The following is a 25146-nucleotide window of genomic DNA, read 5'->3' as shown; positions in this document are numbered from 1 at the left end:
CCGAAGCTGTTTACCTCTTGCCTACAGGAAATCGTCCAGAAGCTGGTGGCTAAATGGTAAACAATGGGCATTGACGTCGGCGAAATAAGGTTGACATTGACAAACCTGCGTTTTTCCGATGACATAATCTTCATTTCCCCCACACTGCACCTCATTTAGAGAAAATGTTAGAAGCCCTTAGACCAGCCAAGTCTTGAAGTCGGATTCGAAATGAACAGGACAAAAACCCAGTTAATGGTCGATGGCGTGAAACGTTGGGTCACGGTAGATGGGCAGGAGGCAGGATATACAATTTCGTTGACGAATACACCTGCTTGGGCGAGATAAAATCCTTCGATAATAAGCAGTCCAAGGAAATCGATCGACGCATCGAAAAAGCCTGGAAGAGTTTCTGGTCCACGGAGGGCCATCTTCCACTGGCATCAAAACACAAACACATCAACATGTGTATCCTTGCTTATCCTAACAACCTACAGTGCATAAACTTGGTCATTAACAGAAGCAAAAGTCTCGACTAAGGAATATGACAGTACTATCGACAAGTAAATAAAACTTAGCCAATTTCTAAAACTTGAATCTCATAAACGGCTTAACCGATTTTGATGCGGTTTTCAATATACGATAAGAAATATATTTGATTTTATCATTTAGTGCTTTTTTGTAGACTTTTTTCTATATGGAACACACTATTTGCAAAAATAAAGTGTAAATAGAAAAAATAGGTTTTCAAGTTTTTTTACATTATCTTTGTATTGACATATTTTGTTTTAATTTTTTTACGATGAAGCAAGTCATTTTCTTACAATTGACACCAAATTTAGCGAAATCGGATGATCCGTGAAACTTGTAGATTTTTTTTCTGTTTTTAAGGGACCTCGCTCCACCTCGGCTCCTAAAGGACGAAATGACGGGTTCTTCGAAAAAAAATGTTTTAATGGGCCTCTACTATCATCGTGCAAAGCGGCTTGCTTTCCTCCCAAAGTGCAGCTTTCGGGCAAAAAAGCTTCATAACCAGTAAGACTAACAGTCCAAAGACCTGATCCTTACTATATATAGTACGTAGCGTCTGTTAGTGCATGAGCCAACATTATTGGTTGCCTATATTGTTTAAGTGCACTGAGTTAGTGGGAATCAAGATCTATGGAAGATTAGGTTTCAATACCTACAAAGTCTCACGGAGAGTACTAATTAAGAGGCATCTTAAACCGGTTAACCCCGGGTTAGTGGGATTATGCAAGTGGCGCTTAGAGGTAGTTTAGGTAGTACCTGCAGTCGCCAAGAATTATCGGAGCGGACAATTAGCGTGATCCCATGTAATGAGGAAGGATCCATGCCATATAGGCAAAATAATGTTAGGGATTTTTTATTTATATTATAAGTATATATGTCTACATATTTGTTTTCAGTTTCATAGAGTGCTATCAAAAGTAAAAAATAAAACTCAAAAGTCCGACTGTCGTAAAATTAACGCCTCCCAAAGAACACCATTGTTCCGTGTACGGGGAAAAAATATTGACATAGAAAATGTAAATAAAATTAACGGTTCGATAAATATCATAATAACTAAATATAAAAATAGGTTTTTGCCAAAAATTTCATTTTTGCTAATAGCTTTTTATGGCTGACTGTAGTTTTCTTTCCACAGTCAACTACTTAATGCTCAACGAGATCATTATAACAACCACAAACACAATTAGTTTGCGTTGTTTTATCACAGAGCTGTCTGTCTCCATCATCAGATCAGCTCCATGTCATCATAATATTGCATTGTCATCCGATTTCCATATGTAAGCAAAATTTCAGCTCAATCGGAAATCGGGTAGTGAGTAAAATTTTGCTTCCTAGATTTGACTCACATCACACATATCATATCATACACTAATGTAACAAAAAAGAAACACTTCGGTCGCATTTATTGCCAGGTTCATATATCTACCTATAGTATAGTTTAGTTATTTCAATGAAAATTGAAAAGTAGTCCGTTGTACTAGGTACTATCTTTAATTACAAGCAAATATTTCACATTTATGACTATATTACGAGCATACATTTCCGCAGCAGACCGGTCGTCCGAGAAACCGTTGAATTATTTTTTGTAAAATATACCTCGTATCTGGAGGAGCCCAAACTTGGTATGTTTTGAAAATTATTTTAATTTTAATTGAATGCAAGTGACGGAAATATAATAATGTGATATATTTTTAGAACCGGCTCAAAATGCCTTTTCATTTAATACCACACACGATAGGTTTCTGAACATTTTTTATTTATTTTCCATACAAAAAAAAGATGACGTCATAACTCCTTTCCGTTTTTTTTTTGTGCTATGGGTCAAATTAATTCAAATGGCCTAAAGATTAATCGTGCCGATTTTCATACCTTTAACACCATTTGCAGCTGATTTTGGTCAACCGCTAGTACTACAATACATTCCACGACTCTTCTCTTTCCGAACAAACTCTATTAGATGTTTTTGCATATTGTGATCATTTTGTATCATGAGATTAAAACATTACAAATAAAAAATATATCTATGCTTTGTCGCATTTTTTAAAATCTACATATAAATTATAATAGGCCCGCTTTTGCTTTAGGCCAGCAATAATTGACGTGTCCTTATAGATTTATCTACCGTGGAGTTTACGTTCATTCATGGCGTCGGCCATGAGATGAGCGAATCTCACGGAGAAGTGACGTAACCGGAACATCTTCCCCGTCACGACCGCGGTTCGTGAATAATTTGATTTGTTTGCGCCAATTATAAGGAATAGCTTACCTATCAAGATTAGTGAAGAGCTACTTAGGTACATCCTTGTCCTTTTGAACTGTTTAGTAAGCAACACTCGTCTAGTAAGTATTTGTGTCCATTTTTGTCCTGGAGCCTGGAGGGAAAACTTTTTTGAAGTGAAAACTTCTTTAGCGGCGCTGTGTACCTATTGAGGTGGGGAAAAATGTCTGGAAAAAAACTCGCGACAGCGTAAGACGTAAGACGCTTCGTAAGACGGACACGTGACCTGATCGAAAAACTGTTACAATGTCATTGAGTTTTCACTTCTGCCGGCACTCCCGGAGTGCAACCCGTTGTTTTTTTTTATTATGATAGAGTTAGACCAAGAAAAGCGATTTTGAAAGCCCACGCAGTGCAAGCGTTATTTTAAACGTAAAACTTCTATGAAATTACTTACGAGTATGACGTATAAATAACACTTGCACTGCGTGGGCTATCAAAATCGCTGCAGACTATTCTTGGTGTAACTCTAGTCATTACATAGCTGTCGGCATGCAGTGTTATTATGTTTGGATGGATGTTTTCCTTCACCGAGGGGCACAGTTAAATATTTCGTATACAAGCTCAAAGAAACATATTGGTACAAACAGCAACACTCTTAACTGTCCATCGGTGGATCTTATGCCTTTTGTAATAAGGTTTACAGTCAGTTAACAGTTTGGTCGATGGTACAAGCCGGGGTTTCAGCTTACGACCTTCGGTTTGGATTAGAAGCCGGACGCCTTGCTGAGTTTTACCACCAGTGCTCAAAATTTGAGAAATATAGCTGGTCTAGCAAATCTTGTCAGTAAAAAAGGCGCGAAATTCAAATTTTCTATGGGACGATATCCCTTCGCGCCTACATTTTTCAAATTTGCCGCCTTTTTCTATTGACAAGATCTGCTTGACCAAGTATACATAGATACACCGTCGTGACCAAATAATTCAAAGGTAGGTAAGTACCATTTACTTTACTACGATCACTCTCAAGGATAAATAAAGCTATTTACAAAATGATGAGCTAATATTTATTCAATGATTACTTATACTATTGATAATATCCGCGGTTATTAATTGGATTTAATTAAGCATACGTGTTTTATTTCTGACCACGCGTGACTGTTTATAGGCTTCCGCTAGATTTTAAGATGTTCACGAAAATATACTCACACATGGCCTTGTGAATATGCAAATAAAATGACGAAAGCGTACGAGCATGTACAGCACGAGCTCGTATGCTGAAACGCTTTTGTAATATTTTGAATAGTAGGTACCTACCTATACTCATTGGATACCTTTTTGCCCTCTTCGGTTTGGAATATCAGAAGGAAGACACTCATTTATCATCTTACACCTTTTCCCACAATTTGTGGAGTTTTCGCATCCATATGCCTAGATAGATTTAGAAGTTTATATGTGCCCTTCGAGATATATTTATTGACATATATTTTCTAGTAAGTATATTTAGTACGCACTGGGTTATTTGAAAAGTTATCTTAAATTCTTATATCATGGAAAATCTTTGTATTTAAGAATGACTTACGCTAGACCGAGCCGGGACCGGGCCGAAGCTTCCGGCGCTTCGTTTTCTATAGAAAGCACCACGTAATCACCGATCAGCCGTCATAGAAAATGATGTGCCGGGCGCCTCGGCCCGGGCCCAGCCCGGTCTAGCGTGAATCATCCTTTAATCTAATGTAGTATTGGACAAGGATGATGACCAAAAGAAATTTAAACTATTTTTTTGATATAAGTACAGTCAAGAGTAATCAAAACGGGTATTTTATTTTGCTCTGTCGCATTCTGAATAGTGTAGGACCTCAAAATCTTATTAGCGTCAACACCCACGCGATGTAAGGCAAAAAATTGAGAAAAAAATATAGCGCCGCACCCGCTATGTCATATCGAGTGGTTGTCGAGATCTCGGTTAAAAAAGTGTCCAGTTAGACGCCGGGGGCAATGAACCTACGAACGAGGACAAGACGCAAAAACATTCTGGACTAAAGGAGAGTCGATGACAGTTTGGGTTCATTTTGGCGGTGTAAAAGTGGGTATTTCAATACCATATCACATTCACTAATTGGACGCTAGCATAGTCTAATAAAACATGGTCTTCTCTTCCCAGAGTGACACAAGCCTACGTCACAATAACATTGCCATTTTATATAGCGCTATCGCATATTATCATATAGCGCTGTCGCATGATGACGTAGGCTTGTGTCAGTCACGTGACCACGAAAAGACGGGAAGAGAGTACCAGGCGGAGTATATTATTATACTCGTACCATGGACGCTAGTTTAAGTTACAGTGACACAACACTATTCTTACATGTTGGCTGTGTTGCGGTAGAGCGTATCATGTAATAAACTGAAAACCTTACTGGCACTTTAGTTAAGAGTTCTCTCATTTACAAAAATATTCATGTTTAGTACTTAGTGCCTTTTGTAAAGAAAACAAAAGAGGTGATACCATAAGTTTTACTCGTATAGGTATAATACGTTGATGTTCTTATTGTATAGGTACTTTTTGGTATGTACTTACTACTTATAGGTAGATATGTATGTGCGACCGAGAAGGTGAAAATTAAAGTTGTTTTTTTTGTATGTTTTATTTTCAAATATTACATGTGTTGGTTGGTTTATTAATTGCTTTAATTAGTTTAATTTGTAACTTTTACATTTAAGATTTTTTACATTTTTACATATAGTTCAACCATTCAAGCATATTCTTATTGATACCAATAATCCAAAAGGTAAAATTAAATGAATAAACCCGGAAGCATTACCTCGCAGTTCTTGTTGCCCAGTAAATTGGCATGAAATTCTTGGTATGAGCACAGAATAAATAATAGTACTAAAATAATAGTACTAAGTGTATGAGTAGCATTGTGAGTGCCTACTGGCTAAGTGGCTACCACTGCAGCCTTCCCTTGCAGCCTTCGCGGGTTATTAACCAGTCTAATGGTATTCGACAAATAACTACCTCGAATTATATTTATGTCAATTTTATTCTCGAGTTCTGTATAATAGGTATGTACCTAACGAACTACCAAGTATTTGTTTAATTTAAAGTAATAAGTATTCAGACCTAGCTAGCTAATTTAAACTGATAACAATATTTACGTTTACATCTCCTGAGAAAAATAATTCACAGTAGTTACCACTTTGGTGGTAATAAGTAAGTGTGATTTTTTTATATTCTGTTGTTACCGCCAAAATATGTACCTATTGTAACGTTCAATACTGACCAAAATACGTTAAACTATTTTTTCCCTCGATAGTCCATACAGTAAACATATTCCATATTATTAATAAGAAATACTCAGGTATAGATAAATATATTAAGAACGGGTCACTCACGTATTTTAAGTACAAACACGCTCGACATGTTTCACTCCGTACGAGGAGTGTCATCAGGAGCTTGCGTTGACACTCATCGGTACTGAGTAAAACATGTCGAGCTTTTTTCGATAATACGTAATACGTCTGTGTCTCACGGAAGTTTTGTTATAGATATAAGTAGATACATATAAAATGTAGCTGATTCTGAATCGAATACCTACCTAAACTTTAACAAATAGGTAGGTATATTACTTATTTTACAGTTTTGCGTTATCAGTTGACAAATACAGTTAGCTAGGTAACCTTGCTACCATGTTATCAATACCTTGTGCAAATTTGAAAACATTTGCTTTTGTAACATCTGCATAACAGCTAGGGTTGCCAGATGGTCGGGATTTGGCGGGATTCTCCCGATTTTTAGCATGTGTTCCCGATTCCCGACAAAGAGAAAATTGTCCCGAAAAACAGCTTCACGTTATAAAACAATAATTTCAAGTTCCGAACTGTCGTCGAGCGAGCGAGCGACCCGCGTTGATAATATAGGTAGATAATGAGAAGACATTTTTTTTGTTTGTTCAAGATCTCAAAGAATTTATAAGTAAGTACTATTTTTATATAAAAATGTCTATTGAGAGAGCAGCTGACATAGTGCTAATAATGTAAAATATCGTTGTTTTTGATACAATTACTTTAATTTGAACGTTTTTTTTTTCCCGACTTAAGTCCCAAAATCCCGAAAAATTGTAATTTTTTCCCGATAATAGCGCCTTTCGATCTGGCAACCCTAACAACAGCACCAACTTTTATGACAATAATTAATAAGATGAGCACCTCCTTCCTTTAATTACCTCATTAAATACATAAGTACACGAACGGAAAATTATCTTAGGCGAGGCGAATCGCAATATTGTAGATTTTAATTGGGAATATGTACGTGTACCTATAGAAGAAAATAAACGGTAATTTTACAGAAAGCCCACAAAGACAGAATTGAGATAAAGACGAATGACTAGGTATAGTTACTCAGTATTGTCAATTTGTCAACATGAAACATCGACATTTCTGTATCGATAAGCAAAGCGGGTTAAAAATAAATACATATAATAAGTACACTATTATACCCTCCCCTTTAGTACCCGAATATAAAAAAATATAAAATAACTATAATAAATATCTAAGAAGATACATGTAAGTACTTAGATTAATAAAATGCTAGTAAGAATGTTGAAGAAGATAGAAAGAAAGAAAGAAAGAAAATACATTTATTTACGATAAGATAGTTCGCTGGCTATAGTGGCCATCTTTATGAGTTTTAGATTGCTATATGCGACATTCCATGGGTGCATAATAACCCTTTTCTGTAGAAATGGTCCTTATGCACATAAAACATAAGGACCCTTATCTAGTGGAAAGCCACATATAGAGTTGAGGTGACCTACGTCACGTGTAAAAAGTAACAGTGGCCCGACGGCCTTTGACATGTACCGAGCTACTAACAATGCGATGCCGATGACAGCGATGTGTGCAGCTCGGGTGCGCGTGATCCCACCCGTCTCCCCTCGACGAATGACTGTATAGACTGTGCCCATGTACTAGATAAAAATCTAGGTATGCAAAAGGCATCCTATACTTATAGGCACAATTATCAACAACTTTCATCAACAGTTCGTTAGACAATAAGGCACTTATAAATGCCAGACCTTCAAAAATGACACTACACACAATGTGGATGCCATTGTTTGTAAACTATAGCGGCACGCGACATTAAAAAATATTAACTAATACAATAAGCAACAACCGACGTTTCGTGAACGCCACAAGGTCTACAATGCTAAGTATTTTGTCACACTATGAGAGTGTAAATGCATGTAGGTACTAGGTACCACACTCTCATTGTCGTCATATTAACACCTAACCGGCTAGGTCACAGTCAAAAACGATAATAGTGCTAATTGGGGAATATGGCGTAACAAGAGAAATAAACGTTACATCACACGGGGAAAGTGACAGTTTTGAGTGAGGCCTATTAGCACTACCTAATAGGGAATTCACACTGACCGACCACCCGCATGCAATTACAGTAATAAGTACCTACAGTATAGTCAGCAAAAGCCTGGAGTCTGTGAATAGTATTTGACACCAAGATGTGGCAAAAGGTGATAGGTATAGGTACCGTATTGATTATGACGGCATGACTTTTTGTAAATTTATAATCAAAATTCGTCCTCTGTACTGAAAGTGGGATGGGTACACGTTGTATAGGTCATACTGAGTAACTTTTACTATGAGACCAACCCCAAAATCGTGATAAAAAGTTGACACTCCAAGATATCAACATCAGCCAGCCAAGATGTATGGGAGAGAAAATTTTTCTGTCGCGATTTCGGGGTTGGTGCCATAGTAAAAGTTGCTGAGTATGACCCAATTGCCTTGAGTCGGCGACCTAGTTTGTTGCTTGAGTGTAATAACCAGACGTAGGTAGAAGTTAGACCAAGAAAAGTATGCAGCGGTTTTGATAACCCACGCAGTGCAAGTGCTATTTATACTTACGTCATAATTTCATAGAAGTTTGACGTTTAAAATTAACATTTGCACTGCGTAGGCTACCTATCAAAATCGCTGCAGACTTTTTTGGTCTAACTCTATATAATTAAATTTATATACAATCAACACTCAAATTCAAATTTAAAAGAAAAGGCGAGCGATATGGGTACTTACATACTTTTTTATCACCGGCCATCAGTGCACGCAGAGATATACAGGGTGTCCCAGAAATCGACGTCAAGCCGTAAACAGATGATAGACCAAGTCATAACAGTTATCATAAAAATACAAATGTATATAACTCCGTATAAGATAAATAAAGTCTAAGAAAAAAACGTGCCTCGGAAATCAAGAAAAAGTCATTCTCGAATAGATGGCGCCATTACCTTTAACCTATTCTCGGCTAGATGGCGTTGACGACACCGTTTGATATTTAACAATTTTAACACATATCAGTGAAAGAACATGGGTCAGTATGGAACAATAAAAATTAAAAATCATTTATCCGTACACATATTTTGATTAATTTATACATTTTCAATTTTATTTTAAGTTTTAATCGTGTGTCGATACATGGCAGTAAATGTACCGTGACTACAAAATTTACTTTGGCAATAGCCCTCTATACTATCTATTCTCTTTGGTGCACGCGGTGACTGCCCCGTTTGCTATGTAATGTTACAATACAATACATATTTATTTCATACCAGCCGTAGTTCTACACATTTGTAACAGATAAGTGTATAATTTTGCATGCCGGTATAAAATATTTACCCGCATAACCCAGTTTTTTTTTCAAAGCACCTAACATAAATAATTCTCAAACGGATATATTATATAATATGTTTGCTTATCTAACTACTTATTAACCCTATCAAGTTACTTACGACGATTGAACCTAACCACTTCCTCACGATAGGTAATAATTACTGACAGTGACACGTGTCGGACACATGGGACAATATAACAAAGTTCTATGTTACCTTTTCAAAATAGTTGAAATTCGATTTAATGTCACTATGATAATGTTCAAATTTTAATGTCGATAAAAGTGAAACATATACCGGGTGTGGCCTGTAACATGAGCAAATTGTAATTAAAACATAGATTGTACTCCTCAAACGGTGACACTTTTGTTCAACAACTTTTAAAAATTATGAAGTATTTAGACTCCCTATTTTTCATACAAAATAAATATTATCTTCAATGGACGCCATCGCCACGCCATATCATTGTGATTGACGTTGCTTGTCACGCCTTAAACATAACAAAATTCGCAATACATTGCGTCTTAGAATAAACTTTAAAGTGTATTAAAAATCAAACCACAAGTTATTTTTGAAACTCGCTGAACATTTGTTGGTCAGTATGAGGAGTACAGCCTACAGTTTAATTTTTTGCTCATATTACAGGCCACACCCGGTAGAACTCTGTAATATTGGGCTATCGAACGTGTGTAGGTATGATGATGATGACAATAGTAAAATGAAAAGTTGTCAATCCAACAAACTTTATGATGGTTTTATGGGTAGCTTTATCCACGTGACATGATTAAATTAGTGTCACATTTTGCTTTAATGAGAGAGTGAGACGCACTGACATTGGAGAAAGATGTTGGACAGATGTATTACCACCCCTAACATCACGCAATTATAATATGATAGGGAATATTATCCTAAACTCTGCGTAGAGGGCGCTACTAGTACAAACTGAGGGCCTACCTAATATGTTTTTTGGTATGGGTATTACATAACTGAATAGCCAAACCTTCAATTTTGATAACTAGACTCTAGAGCTACGGCATTATTGTTCAACTACATACATATATATTGGCTGTCGAATTCGAACAACAATTCGTATGAGATGAAAGGGGGCCACTGATTAACAGTCCGCCGGACGGTATCGGCCTGTCGGTTAGAACAAAATTTTGACAGTTCCGAACAACTGACAGGCCGATACCGTCCGGCGGACTGTTAATCATAGTAGGAGATCCCACATATATGGTCGACTTTACCAATCTGTCTGACGGATGAAACTATGAACATATGCGGGTGGCCGTTGCTCTTCGTCTGGGCTGCGATGTTTGTCAACCACATCTATGCATCTGCGGGTCCATGGTGGAGAGCAACGGGCACCACGCTTTGAGCTGTTGCCGATGCGCGGGGAGGTTTCCACGCCACCACGCGTTGAACGACATTGTTCGAAGGGCGCTGGTGTCAGCCAACGTCCCGTGTGTGCTGGAGCCGCCGGGCCTTAGTCGGTCAGATGGCAAAAGGCCGGACGGTTTGACTCTGGTGCCGTGGGAGAAAGGAAAGTGCCTTTTGTGGGACGCCACCTGCGTCAGCACATTTGCCGCCACGCACCTTGGCCGCACTGTGCGGTCGGCAGGTGCAGCCGCTGAGCAGGCGGCGTCCCTAAAAAGGGACAAGTACTCGGGGCTAACGAACTACTTGTTCGTCCCCTTGGCTGTGGAGACATCTGGGTGTTGGTGCGCGGAGGCGAAAACTTTTCTCGGGGAGCTGGGGCGTCGCCTGCAGCAGAGGGGTCTCGACCCCCGCTCCGGATCGTTCCTAGCGCAGAGGTTGTCCATCGCGGTTCAACGCGGTAACGCAGCAAGTGTGATGGGCACCTTTGCGCCGGGGGCGATGCGGGGTGGGTTATTTGATTAGTTTTTATAGGTTAGTTTGGGTTTAGTTGTAATTTATAGTTTTAGAGTTTATTGATAGTTTATTTCTTAGTTCTTAAGTGAAATTGACATTAATGTAATTCTCGCTTATTAATTAAATGTAAAGTGTAGTATGTAGGTACAAATTGAATAGTCTAAAGCAAATAAATAATGTAAATGAACATATGAAAGAAAATATGTTCCAGAGCATAAATAAATAGGGATGCCTAAAGAAATATGGTCAAGGCTATTTTTAAGAAATTTTTGAAAAAAATTTTTTTAGGCAAATTTCACCGATTTGTCTGACGAACGAAATAAGTTTCAATGGAAAGTATACAACTCTTACAACATAAATCAACTAGGTTGCCTATCTTTTTCCGGTCACTATTATGTGGTTGCCGTGTTTAAAGAGGTGATTTTATATCGATTCTAAATAAATAGGGGTTTTAGAAGAACATTTTTTGATAAACTGAATATTTTCGGAAATAATCGCTTTGAAAGAAACAAAATGTGTGTGACAATTTTTTTAATGTTTCAACCTTATAGTGTGGGGTGTCGTTGGATAGGCCTTTCAAAATAAATAGGGGTCTTTAAACAAAATTTCTTGATAAAGTGAATCATTTCGGAAATAATCGTTTAGAAAGAAAAAAAAGGTTTTCCTCCTAACTTTTGAACCATGTGTCCAAAAAATATAAAAAAAATCAAGGAGATAGTGCTTAAAAAACTGAATCAAATAAAATTAAAACAAACTTGATCACTTAAGCCGTTTATGAGTTATCGCTAAAAGTCTTCCCTTCTTATTTTAATTAAAAGCCTGGCAACCCTTATTTGTGACCGGATTTTCGCAGGCAACCCTATACCATTGTACTTGCAATAAAATTACCATCATTTTGATGTATAATGCAAGCGTCAGACAGATGAATGCAAATATCGATATAAAATCACCTCTTTAAACACGGCAACCACATAATAGTGACCGGAAAAAGATAGGCAACCTAGTTGATTTATCTTGTACAAGTTGTATACTTTCTATTGAAACTTATTTCGTTCGTCAGACAAATCGGTGAAATTTGCCGAAAGAATTTTTTTTCAAAAATTTCTTAAAAATAGGTTGGCCATATTTCTTTAGCCAACCCTATTTATTTATGTTCTGGAACATATTTTCTTTCATATGTTCATAGTTTCATCCGTCAGACAGATTGGTGAAGGTCGATCATATGTGGGATCTCTTACTATCAGCAGGCCCCTTTACACAAACATCTTCTGATAGTTCTGATATAACTATTATATACACCCCAGAAGTTTATAATCGAGCCTTTAAAGCTATGTCGCTATAAATTATAATAAAAATGATGACCTACATTCCTATTGGTTTCGTATAATAATCGTTTCGTCAGTGCAAGCGCGCGTTTGGCGAGCACACAAGACAATTGATTTAGGCCAACGATTCGTTCAGCAGATTCGCAAATCATCATTGCTTAATGTGTTTGATAGAACTACACATTTAGTAGGTAATTTGATCGTTTGCGATTTACGTAATTAGAGTTGGACCGAGAAAAGTCTGCAGCGATTTTGATAGCCCACCCACGCAGTGCACGTGTCATTTTAAACGTCAAACTTCTATGAAAATATGACGTATAAAATAACACTTGCCTTGCGTTGGCTATCAAAATCGCTGCAGACTTTTCTCGGTCTAACTCTAAGAGGAAAGTTAAGATAGGTATATGTACTGACAAAAGATGAAAAAGAAATAGTTTGTATGGCAAATTTAGAAAAAAGGAGAACATATAAACCTAATTTTTCATTGTGTCAATAACATACTAAAAACTCATGGAGAATGGAAAATACAAGATCACGTGCTATACCTACTTCCCTCTTAAGTAGCTGGTTAAAGGATGACGACGCTAGACCGGGCCGGGGCCGGGCCGGAGCTTCAGGCGCTTCGTTTCTATGGAAAACACCACGTGATCACCGATTAGCCGTCATAGAAAATTACATGTCGGACGCCTCGGCCCGGGCACGGCCCGGTGTAGCGTGAGTCATCCTTTAGTCTATCTTTAGTCATTAATGTAATTATATATTTAATCGACAATCAAATTAGTTTTAATTGTCCCATATTCTGATTGTAATGATTGTTTGTTATCTGTCTGACAATGTATAATCAATGCTAAATAAAGCAATATGAATAATTATGAATAATAATACTTAATAGTAAACATTATCAATAAAACAATAGTTAAATTGTTCAAAAAGTGAAATGGAGTCTCTAAGGGCCTACCGCTAACATCGAAAAACCTGCCTCTCTATCGCTCTTGCATATTCGAGCATTTGAGAGGCACACACACCTAAATTATTTTTTCCTTTCTACGTCTAACTTTTCATGAGTAAATCTGAAACCAAATTCTCACATTCATTTTTATAAGTAAGAAGGTACCTAAAGGCAAAAATATGTTGTCCTCGATTATCAGAAATCCTTCCCTTCACCACGTGTTTAACCCTTACATTTGTTGCCAAATGTCTACAAAGCATTAGACAGCTCACAGATAAAAAAAGGCTTACGTTCTTGAACGCACCTTTATACCAAACGTCAAGTAGTAGGGTGATGATTTAAGGGTTAAATTTACGCAATATATTTAATTTATAAAAAAGACGAAAAGTCGGAAAACTTGTAAAAATCCAGAAGTTGATAATTTTTAGTATGTGATTTAGAACGGTGTTTTCGGGGTTTATAATTATTTGATATTTAAAAACTTTATCATAGGTAGGTATATCACAAATAGTGTGCCATTCTAATGGTAGTAAAAAAAATCATATATCTATTACTGAAAATTACATATTTACATAAATATGATTTAGCCAATTCAACTTCTAACACTGATTTCGCAGTGAAAATCAAAATTTATTTTTTTTAAACTATTTTTCCTAGAATCGGCAAACAATTATGTGATACATATATTAATTTTGGGCAAAAAGAAAAAATCATGCATTTAAGGGTTAAAAAACGCACTGGTGACTACTGCACATGACGCATCTAGATTGCACACGTGGAGGCGCGGGCTGCATGCGCTTACAACATTTTCAAAGTTACATGCATCAGTTACTCGCGTGAAGTATGCTTGAAGTAGTGAAGTACATCTAAAGGCGCCGGCCACTTGCACAATAATCATATTATTAGACCAAGAAACGTCTGCAACGATTTTGATAGCAAGTGTTATTTATGGGTCTCCATTGTTTCCCAAAACGTTTTAATACCTAATGAATTGTCTGTTTAGTTCAGAAACGCGTAACTTTTCAGGATTGCCATAAAACAAACGTAACCTAACCTATCTATAGATAATCTTTGGAAAATCCTGAAAAGTTAACGGTTTCAGTTAATGATAATATGACAAACAATACATTAATATGACTTAAAACCTAAGCTTAAAACTTTATGCCAAACAAAGGGAATAAGGGAACGCAACACGCGGGCGTGTTGGAGGGTCTGCCATCGTGTGGCCTGAATCCGAAACATATGTACACATGTACATTGCCAAAGCAAGTGCTACCATCTACCGTTCTCGTCGGTACGTTTCCTTGTGCATAGTATTAGGTTCTGCCATCTTGTGGGCTACATCGGAAGCATAAACGACACATTTACGCCTCGCGCCAAAAATCTGACGGCTCCTATGCTGCCCCCTATAGTTCATGCACGGGGCCTATACGTCATAATTTCATTGAAGTTTGACGTTTAAAATAACACTTGCACTGCGTGTGGTATCAAAATCTTTGCAGACTTCTTGGTGTAACTCTATTAGCGTGGGCAAAGACATATGTAACTCCGTATAAGATGAATAAAGTCTAGCAGACCCATTCGGATTTCGAGATAATCACAAGATCTTGAGACGATTTAGAGATCAACTAGATCTACATTAGATATCGACTAGATGTGACGAGGATATCTAAGTCATAACTTGTCGAAATCGTTCAAGAGGACCTCCAGAATCGCGGAAACTTCAAATTTGACATATCTATCTTACAAATATCTTTAAATTATCTACTTATCTACTTGTTGAAGTCTAGTAGAAATCTAATTCATTTTCCGAATCGAGCCGTAAGAAAAAAACGTGCCTCGGAAATCAAGAAAAAGTAATTCTCGGATAGATGGCACACACACCTTTGGCCTATGTTCGGCTAGATGGCGTTGACGACACTGTTATATATTTAACAATTTTAGCACATAGGTATCAGTGAATGAACATGGGTCAAAATGATATAAAAATAATAAAATCATTTATCCATAAGTATATATAATTTTTTTCGATAGTTTTAAAGTTTTCATTTTGAGTTTTAGTCGTGTGTCGATAGATGGCAGTAAATTTACTGTGACTTCAAAATTTACTATGACAGGACCCCTCTATACTATCTATTCTCTTTGGCGTGGGATATTTTGGGCTGCCTGGCATGAAATAGAATGTAGCAGGATCCGTATGCTACGTCATACCGTTGTTTAATACATGTTACACACGCCGTGTGCAAGATTAAAGTGCCATCTATTATTAATTTCTTGGGGGATACAACCAGATTTATTATTATTTACTGTTTATACTCGTATATAAAGTATATTAAAAAAACAATACTAGTTGATGTCCAAAAAGAATATAATCACTATGTTGTTGTCTTGCAAAAGTATAAAAAGAATATATAACGTCACCTTTGTCACTGTCAACAAAAACACCAATGGCATTCCCATAGTTTTTATCGTGGTTTTATCAAAATCCGGAGCGTCACACAGCTAAATCGTTATGGCCAGACCACTGCGAATCGCCCTCGATTTCGCCCTAAGTATGTTGAATATACTTGTATCATAGAACACTTGACATGCTCGCTGTTCCACTACAGAAACTGTGGCAAAACAAAGATTTAAAAATCTTTGACGATTTCCTCGGTTATATTTTATGTAACAGTATCATTCGGTATCATTTAAATGTGCGTCATTTGTATGTATATAAACACGACCAAATACTAGCAGAGCGACTCAGGGTCTCATAAATACTTGAGAACGACTCAAATTAGAAACTGTGTTGAGATATTTTTGAGCATCCTGCGTCTGATGGCGCCTGCTGTTTGAAAATAGTTAAACCAGAATTTGTTTTGTTGCAGTTTCTATAAAGACCGTGAGAGGACCTTTTTCAAATTTCTGGTATTTCGCTAAAAACCGGATCGCCGAGACTGCCGCTCGTCCTATAGTTGATAACAGTGTGATAGAAAAATTAGAAAATGGCCTCTCCAGAACGACAGACTTTTTAGTTTCTAAAATGGGAGTATTACGAGATCAGCAGTTGGAAGGAGAAAAAGAGTACTTAGAAAAAGAATTAGAAAAAGTTAATGAAAAAATAGGAAAATCCTCAAGGTCTACTTCTTCATCGTCTTCTTCCAAGTGCGACTAGTGTCATAAAAATGTGGACCCTCACTGTCCAATCGAAAATATTGTAATTGTAACACAATACTGTAGATTACTACACAATTTGTAATAGATAAATAATTTTAAATGTAACATAGATATTATACTTCTTTACTAAAATATTGTCTTTTCTTTTCAAGATGTATGCGAATCCGCAAAACCATGTGTCTCCCAAGCATGGCAATACGCCAAAGTAGAAATGATACCACCAATGACACAAGCTTTTTTTCAAGGAATCGGCGGAAAAACTATAGAAAGATTTGCAGGTGCTGTCGGTAATGGTATGATTTCGTTTCTGCGAGCGTTTGTAACCGCTATTGACGCTGCTGCCGCTCAAAGGAAAATAGCACTAGAAAGGGCACTTAAGGACAAGCAAGAAAAAGCTGTGGCGGAAGCTAAACTAGCGGCAGAAGAAAAGGCCAAAGCTTTAGCTGCTGCAAAAGCAAAACAAGCTGAAGCAGCAAAAGCTCAAGCAGTAAAAACAAAACCTGCTGAAGAGAAGGTCAAGCCTAAATCAGCTGAGCCTGCAAAAGCTGATTCTAAAACATCACCCGCAGTTAAAGCTGCTCCAAAACCAGATCCAAAAAAACCCGACCCGAAAAAATCTGAGGTTAAAAAACCCGAGGCCAAAAAACCTGAGGTTAAAAAACCTGAGGTTAAAAAGCCTGAGGCCAAAAAACCTGAGGCCAAAAAATCTGAGGCTAAGAAGCCAGATCCACCGAAGGGAAAGAAGTAAGCTGCATGATTGGCCAGAGTTGGTAAATGGTTGTAAATGTTTATTTTAAAGTATTAAATTTGTAGTTCTGAAAATAAAGAACCTCAGTGCATCTGGCCCTGTGACATCAGGCACGACAGTACCTACAGATAGGGTGAGAGATGAAGGATGGACGTCGACATGCTTGCTCTTCCTCTTGTGTATTTTTTTCCTACCTAAGAATGAATCATTTCACCAGTGTTTTATCAGACATATTTTATGAATTAACTTGCAATATTTTTACTGATGATTTTCTGTTGTATGCTAATAAACAAATGTTTTCTTTGTATTTAAGTCTATTATTACCTACCTTTGTGTAATTTTATTTTATTCAATTATGTAACAATTCAAGATTTCCACTCAATTATCTCCTCAAAGCAGCTTTCATATTTTACATATTTGTGTTTTCTGTCATACCGGTCGGTACAAGAGGTCGCTGCCGGTCGCTATCAAGCTTAAAAGTAGTCGCGTCTTTTCATTTGTAGTCTCTACTCTTTCGCACTCATGAAATTATCGTGTACGCCAACACTACGTATGTTAGAATTAGACCAAGAAAAGTCTTCAACGATTGTGATAGCGGGCCAAAAGCAGACGTAGTGCAAGTGTTATTTTAAACGTCAAACTTCTATGAAATTCTGACTTATAAATAACGCTTGCAATGCGAGTGCTATCAAAATCGTTGCAGACATATCTTGGTCTAACTCTAGGAGCCTTTTTCTAGATCTGTTCTGTGAAATCATGATTTAATAACCATATTATATAAGTGACAAGGGGAGGGCGCAGATAACCGAGCGAGATGTTTTTGAGTATGGAGGGTAGAGTTGGGGTAGAGGTAGTTTTGCGTTTCGTTGGGCAACAATAAATTGGGTTTACCTACATAGAAAGTTAAAACGTGTTGTGTTGTGTTAACTAAACTATACTTACTCATAAAGTCTGTGCGGAAAGAGAAGAGTCGTGGCAGAAACGGGAACTAACATTTTCAATTTTATATGGCAATCAAACCTTTGACACCTGTCTTGTAAAAAGTAAACAAACTTCTGTCATTGTATATTTTTACGAATAAAAACCGCAAGTTTCATGCATAAAATAATTTTCACAACACGATAAAACCGTACATAAAACCACAAGCAAAATTATATTTAACATTGTTCGGTTTTGTCAGCGGGAAGAAAACGGCTAAAAGCCGACTATCGACTTACAAAAAGTCGCGGAACCTGTTTCCGCTATTCACGGGTATTGATGTTGTATTTAATATTAAATAATTACCTATTTAATAAGCCCCCTAAGTAACTTGTCTCCGGTACATAATCGGTAAGTATATTCATTCAAAATATATTAATTTTCATAAATATGCAGGTCATTCATGATCTTTAAAATAACTGACAAATAGTCTTGATACTTGCCATTTTATGCATATTTATATGTACATTTTTTTCAGGATTGCGTAAAAGTACCTACGGTATCTCGAATAAAAGACCGCTAAGTAGGTGATATGCAATAATTCGTAATCTACGTGCCGGATTCAAGCACATCCAGTTCAGATGAAGATAGTTCTATGAGTGTCCCTGGTTGTTCCGAAGTTAGCTCAAACATTGAATATTTTAATTCAGACTTCGATTACAAAGAATAAAACTATTTCTAATAAAATATTTCTTTATTTGTAAGTTCGTTTACTAGGTTCTGTTAGTTACGACATTATATTTCATTTAGCACTGACTTTTCGGCGAAGTAAAATATCGTGTGATGAGAGAACCGGACATATCCCAATAAGGCCTACCTACTTATGCACTATTTTTATTCATATTCATATTTATTATTAATAATGTACACATACATTACAAGTCAAGTTTACAATGGGTGAAATATATCCCAGATAGTAAAATTACAGTTCTATTGCCCAATTTCTACCCGATCTACCCGGTTTTGTATTAAAATAACTGTTGGACTGCACAGATTAGGCAGTACATAAATGAGACTATCTTGTTTGGTACTTACTAAAATTACAGTTGTATTGGGCAGATTCTTAACTAGTTTTAGCAGTTTTGTCAATCGCACTGTCACTTTTTAGTATCTGAGACATAAAAACAAGTGTGTTTTAAAAAGAAAACTAGTGCCTGCGCTAAATCAGGGGATTGAGTTGACGAGCCGCCACCACCACCAGGCTCCGTTTAGTAAGCCGTGGTAAAAAACCGGAACAAAAGGGATTCAAGTGTCATGACCTTTAGTGTCGTACTATAATCTCGTGACCAGTGTTGTCAGCATAGCAAAAACCATAAAATAGCACTGGCGCGCCCTCAAATCCCACGACTCTTCTCTTTCCGCACAGACTCTACCGCTGATGCTTTGAGGCCTTAGTTAGAGCATTCAATAACTGGAACTAAATGCTCTAAGTTTGAAACCTTTTAGGGGATATTACTGCAATGTTCTGCCGCCAGAGTACCTACAGAACTAAGCTAGCTAGTAAACCATAGAGTAACTTATACATACTGTGCATTAAACTGTTTTTTGACAAGTTTTCATAGACAATAAAAATAATAAAATATGACATTGATGCATCTAGGCGGTTTGTTAACAAGGGCCTATCGGGAAACGCGAAAATCGAAATTTAGTTATCTGCCTTTTTATCGCTCGAATTTGCAAGAGTGATAGAGAGGTTAGATAACGAAATTTGGATGTTCTTGTTTCGCGGTAGACCCCCAGATTGTGATAAATTGTGGTAGTAGCACCACCTACGCAGAGTTTCGCGTAATATTCCCTATTAAATTATAAAATTAAATAATAATAAAATTAAGTGACATATAAATTGACACATTGTCACATATACTCGCGTACTCGTATATTGTTTCACTGAGCCCTGTCGTGTGGTTTCAAAAGATACATATAATTATATTTTGAAAACGTTTAAAAATAATTTAATCTGTTACCATTGCAATAGGTAGGTATGTCTGCACACGCGAAATCCATAGTCGGATCATTTCGTAAGTATTAATTATTTCAACGTTTTTTCCTCGACCTCAACACAAGTATGTTACATACCTTTGCCATGTTATCATTATTACGTTGAATTTGAGGTCACCATCCTGAATGATAAAAAGTGATTATGATTAACATAACTATGTAGTTATGTTATACCTAACAAGTTTTCCCATGAGACTTACAAAGCTCTGGCGAGCGTAGGGGACGTTTCGTCCACTCTCGACTCTGGATTTTTTTGCAATGTTGTGGTTGATTTGATTGCATTGCATGGAGAAATTTGTTAAATTTATGACATTCGGGATCACGACCCCAATATCATCAAGCAGCTACCTTCCTATTATTTTTTCGACTACGACAATGCTAAAAGGTAGGGTTATGAACTTATGATATGATTATAGCAGCCTATATGCATGTGATATTTATATTGTATTGGGTGGATGCAAACGTAAAGTTCGTATAAGTAATGGATGAATGTTAATAAGCGGAACAAATAAAGCCTGTGGTGGTTATATTAATATATTGATTGAATCGCTTTCGCCTATTATTTTAGGAAGCCGCATGCAAATCGTTTATGAACTAGCAGAAGTATACAAGGGTGAAGCTTTAAGAAACAGAAAATTAAGCCAACTTATGGAGCTTATTAAAGGTAACGCAATGTAGTCCCTGGTGTTCACTTAATTATACGGCAAATGATGATGATGGAATTTCCTTTTGCAGAGTTGCTCCTTTTGACTCACTGATTGATTTTCGAAGGGGAGTCAATCGAATTTTGACTTAAGTGGGGGTGCCCCCCGAAATTTGTAAAAAATAAAGTTTTGCTATGTGGTCAAGTTTGGTATCATTTTCGTGTAACTCAAGGATGCTAAATTCGTTTCTGATATATATGAAAAAAATGAAAAATAAAATATTTCTATTTTATTTTTTTCCGAATAAAAGCCGATATTTTTCTTATTTTAATATGCACACAAAAAATTAAAAAAAATCATTAAAAAGCCCTACTATTTCTCGTTATAAAAAGTGTACATATGGCATATTTATTTTACATTAATGTGACCAAAAAAAATTAAATGTAGACCTACTTCCGACTACTCATTGAACAAGATACAACGATGTGAGCTACAGCTAAGCAATAGGGAATATTAGGCAAAGCTCTGTGTAGGTGGCGCCACTAGATATACAGTAAACAAAGCTCTATATCTCTATGGAAAGCTCGTTGACATCATCAATGACACATCATGTCATGGTGTCATGTTGTCATGTCATAAACAAATAATTAGTAAAAGTGAAAAGTAATTAAGTAAATTATTATAATAGGTACATAATTTTAATAATCATATTTAATTACTTTTACTGTGAATATGGCGCCCTACGGTTATTTAAAGGTCGAAGAACTTAAAAAGCTGCTGCGTTACATGTTGTTGTATTAAAACCAGGCATATAGTTTTGCAACTGTGGGTTATCTACACTATTTTCTTGCGCCATAACATAATCAACACCACAATCGAATGCTGCTGTCTCGGATGAACATTTAGAAAGGGAGCTAAGTCATCAGAGTTCTCAACATGTGTAACCATTAATTTTCATTTCGCCTCACTCGCTTCAGCCTGTTCTCGCCTTTGATTAGATATTATAACTTCCGTTTTAGTCCACTGAAAGATGGAAGGCCCAGGTTCCCTTCTTTAAAAAGCGCCTGGTATTACATAATCCTGAAAATAATAACGAGAGTTTAGGTTATGCTCAGAATAAAATTGGGTAGTAAATGTGACGGTTATTCTATTATTTCGAAATTCTTACCTGAAAAGTTTTCAGATGCAATGAAATCTTCGGATTTAAAATGTGCTGAACATATCTTTGAGGTTTACGACGTACTACCGCTTCCCACAGCTTTCATACACTTTGGTCTTTCGGAAATGAATGATTCCCTTGATTTCTACAGCCAAATACGCAGCACTGATGCATTATTGTATTAACATATCTTGTAAGTATTAACCTTATTTTAAACTCAAATTATATTAATATATTTAGCAATTTTATTTTAATCCCGTTTTGAAAGACTTGTCAAAATTTTCAAAAAACTGTTTACTATATGGATCGGTGATGCCCTCTGGCGGAAGAACAATGCAGTAATATTCCCTATTCATGGCGTTTGATGATGATGAGATCCTTTTTTATTATACATAGTGAGTCCTTAGAACCCTTAGTTTAGATTATTTTAGGAAGGAGATCCACCTTGATTTTTGATACAGTCGGGATGAAAGGTGGGGTGATTTGTCCCATACAATCATAAATTTACGCAAGCACCTGTTTAGGTTTCTGCATATATGACATTTTGGAGTAAATTAAAAGAAAACAAAAAGAGAAATGGACTAATAGTTACATTATTTCGTATTTAAAAGATTTAACTCCTAAAATAATCTAATCTAAGGGTTCTAAGGACTCACTATGTATAATAAAAAAGGATCTCATCATCATCAAACGCCATGAATTGCTTAGCTGTAGCTCACATCGTTGTATCTTGTTCAATGAGTAGTCGAAAGTAGGTCTACATTTAATTTTTTTTGGTCACATTAATGTAAAATAAATATGCCATATGTATACTTTTTATAACGTGCGTATAATTTTTTGTGTGCATATTAAAATAAGAAAAATATCGTCTTTTATCTGAAAAAAAAAATAGATGTTTTTTATTTTTCATTTAGTTTTAAATTATTTATATGAATCCGTATAAATTAAATATCAGAAATAAATTTAGTATCCTTGATTTACCCGAAAATGATACCAAACTTGCGCACATAGCCAAACAAAACTTTTACAAATTTCGGAGGGCATGGGCACCTTAAGTCAAAATTTTGCATTAAAAATCCGGTTGGCTCCCCTTCCTAAATCAATCTGTGAGTCAAAAGGAGCAACTCTGCAAAAGGAAATTCCATCATCATCATTTGCCGTATATCACACTTTTTTGTCGTGAGCGCCACGGACTAATGCATGGTCAATGGCGTCAATGCCCTAAGTTTTAGTGAAAGTAGAAATTTAAAATATATGATACTGCGTTATACATGTTTAGGTGTGCAAAATTTCAGCTCGTTTTGATACCTAAGTAATTTTGATACCAAAAAAAAAATCAGGTAAATTTTTCCTTTTGCTCCTCTTGCTAGCAATTCACGAGGAAATTACCGACAAAGCTTAATTTATTGTACATGGTCAGTATATAGGGACATATACATATCAATGTACTGTAGGTATCTTCATCTTTATCTCTTCAATTTTATTTTATAAAGTACCTATTAAAAGCAATTGAGATAGAGACAATTCATTATCCAATTTTGTTGTTCGTTATAGTCCCCACGGCCAATTACATAAGTAGTAATGATAATAAGTTTGTATTATGTACTTACCCACATTATAACTTCTTACCTACATTTCTAAAAATAAATTCAGAGAAAACCAAACTCTTGGCCATCGTTCATCGTTTTAAGAATTAATTCGTGAACCTTCCACACACACTGGTAATAGGTAGTACAAATATTTTGGTACTAAGCAGAGAAGACGGAGCGTGCGGCGAAGTCAGAGCTGGCAGCAAAGCTGCGGGTTGCTAAAGGATATTACACGGTAGAAATGGCACCCCCATCATCTGCAGGTGAACTGAAGGTTTGAATAACTTCTACAACACTATTTTAGATTTTTAGATTGGTACGTACAATACAACACGATTATCGATTATCTTATTGTATTTAACTGTCACTTAAAAAATTAAGTTTTTAACTCATATATTGGTACTTAGGTACTTCTTTTAAACAACAACTTTTTTGTATGAGTAGGTAAGTTCTCCCGCGTGGCGATGAGAACAAATATTCAGACCATGCGAAATCGGGAATACATCATTATTAATTATGTTATATTTGCCTCGATCCGAAAGCCGATGTTAACTTGGTCGTTGTTTACATTTTACAGCAACTCAAAGAGGAGATCAATATGGTTAGAAAGTTTATGAGTTCTAAAGGATACAAGGACCTCACTGTGAAGCAAGCTTGGCTTTTGTTCCTCGTCGGAATCGAAGTTGGATTGTGGTTCTTCTTGGGCGAAACTATTGGCAAGTTCCACATCGTTGGTTATAAAGTGTGCCCTTAACTCAGTAGGTACTGGGATGACTATTTTCTTCAAAATTCAGTCCAGAAAGCTACCAGTTGGAGTTACAATTTTTGACACGAACTTCAGCAATACCATGACTAGCACACATTGTAGTCACCCTGGACAGTTAGGTAGGTACATAGTTTGTGCCCTTGTCCGGAACGATATTTATGGTATTTACATGCCCTATTCAGATTATAACACACACGAAACAGAAGGACTGTAACTCATATACACATATGATATGAGTTACAGTCCGTCTGTTTCAGTCCCTTTAAATCGATTTAAACGTATGTGATTTTATATTTATAGATTTAACTTGTTGACGTCTTGTTTATCTCAATGAGTCAATGTTTATTAATAAATTTGCCAATGTAAATTGAAACCTCTAGTCTAGATTTTTTCAATTAGTTGTTGTACCTACCTATGCCTTCCTATAACATGACACGGATCAGCTACTACATTAATAATACGGAGAGCTATCCCTACAAAATGGTTAAAGATTTTAAGAATAATGAAATTTATCTAGT

General features: G+C 36.3%; 1 protein-coding gene across 1 annotated transcript; it reads left to right on the top strand.

Moving 5' to 3' along the window:
• Positions 1–16001: 16001 nt before the first annotated feature.
• Positions 16002–24906, top strand: LOC134805225 (neurofilament medium polypeptide-like). Its single transcript, XM_063778532.1, has 6 exons — positions 16002–16139; positions 16899–17491; positions 20448–20490; positions 21039–21134; positions 24030–24136; positions 24440–24906. Exons 1-6 carry the CDS (start codon positions 16100–16102, stop codon positions 24614–24616), a joined length of 1056 nt encoding a protein of 351 aa, XP_063634602.1. The 5' UTR covers positions 16002–16099; the 3' UTR covers positions 24617–24906.
• The last annotated feature ends 240 nt before the right edge of the window (positions 24907–25146 follow it).

The sequence above is a fragment of the Cydia splendana genome, chromosome Z, assembly GCF_910591565.1.
Source record: "Cydia splendana chromosome Z, ilCydSple1.2, whole genome shotgun sequence".
Lineage (NCBI taxonomy): Eukaryota > Metazoa > Arthropoda > Insecta > Lepidoptera > Tortricidae > Cydia > Cydia splendana.
The sequence above is the reverse complement of the archived record's forward strand: the minus strand, read 5'-3'. Positions and strand labels throughout refer to the sequence as shown.

Coding starts and splice junctions, on each gene's coding strand:
- LOC134805225 (XM_063778532.1), top strand. CDS start 16,100: ATGGCCAGACCACTGCGAATCGCCCTCGATTTCGCCCTAA. Junction 17,492..20,447: donor ATCCACCGAAGGGAAAGAAG/TAAGCTGCATGA, acceptor CCATTGCAATAG/GTAGGTATGTCTGCACACGC. Junction 20,491..21,038: donor ATCCATAGTCGGATCATTTC/GTAAGTATTAAT, acceptor CTATTATTTTAG/GAAGCCGCATGCAAATCGTT.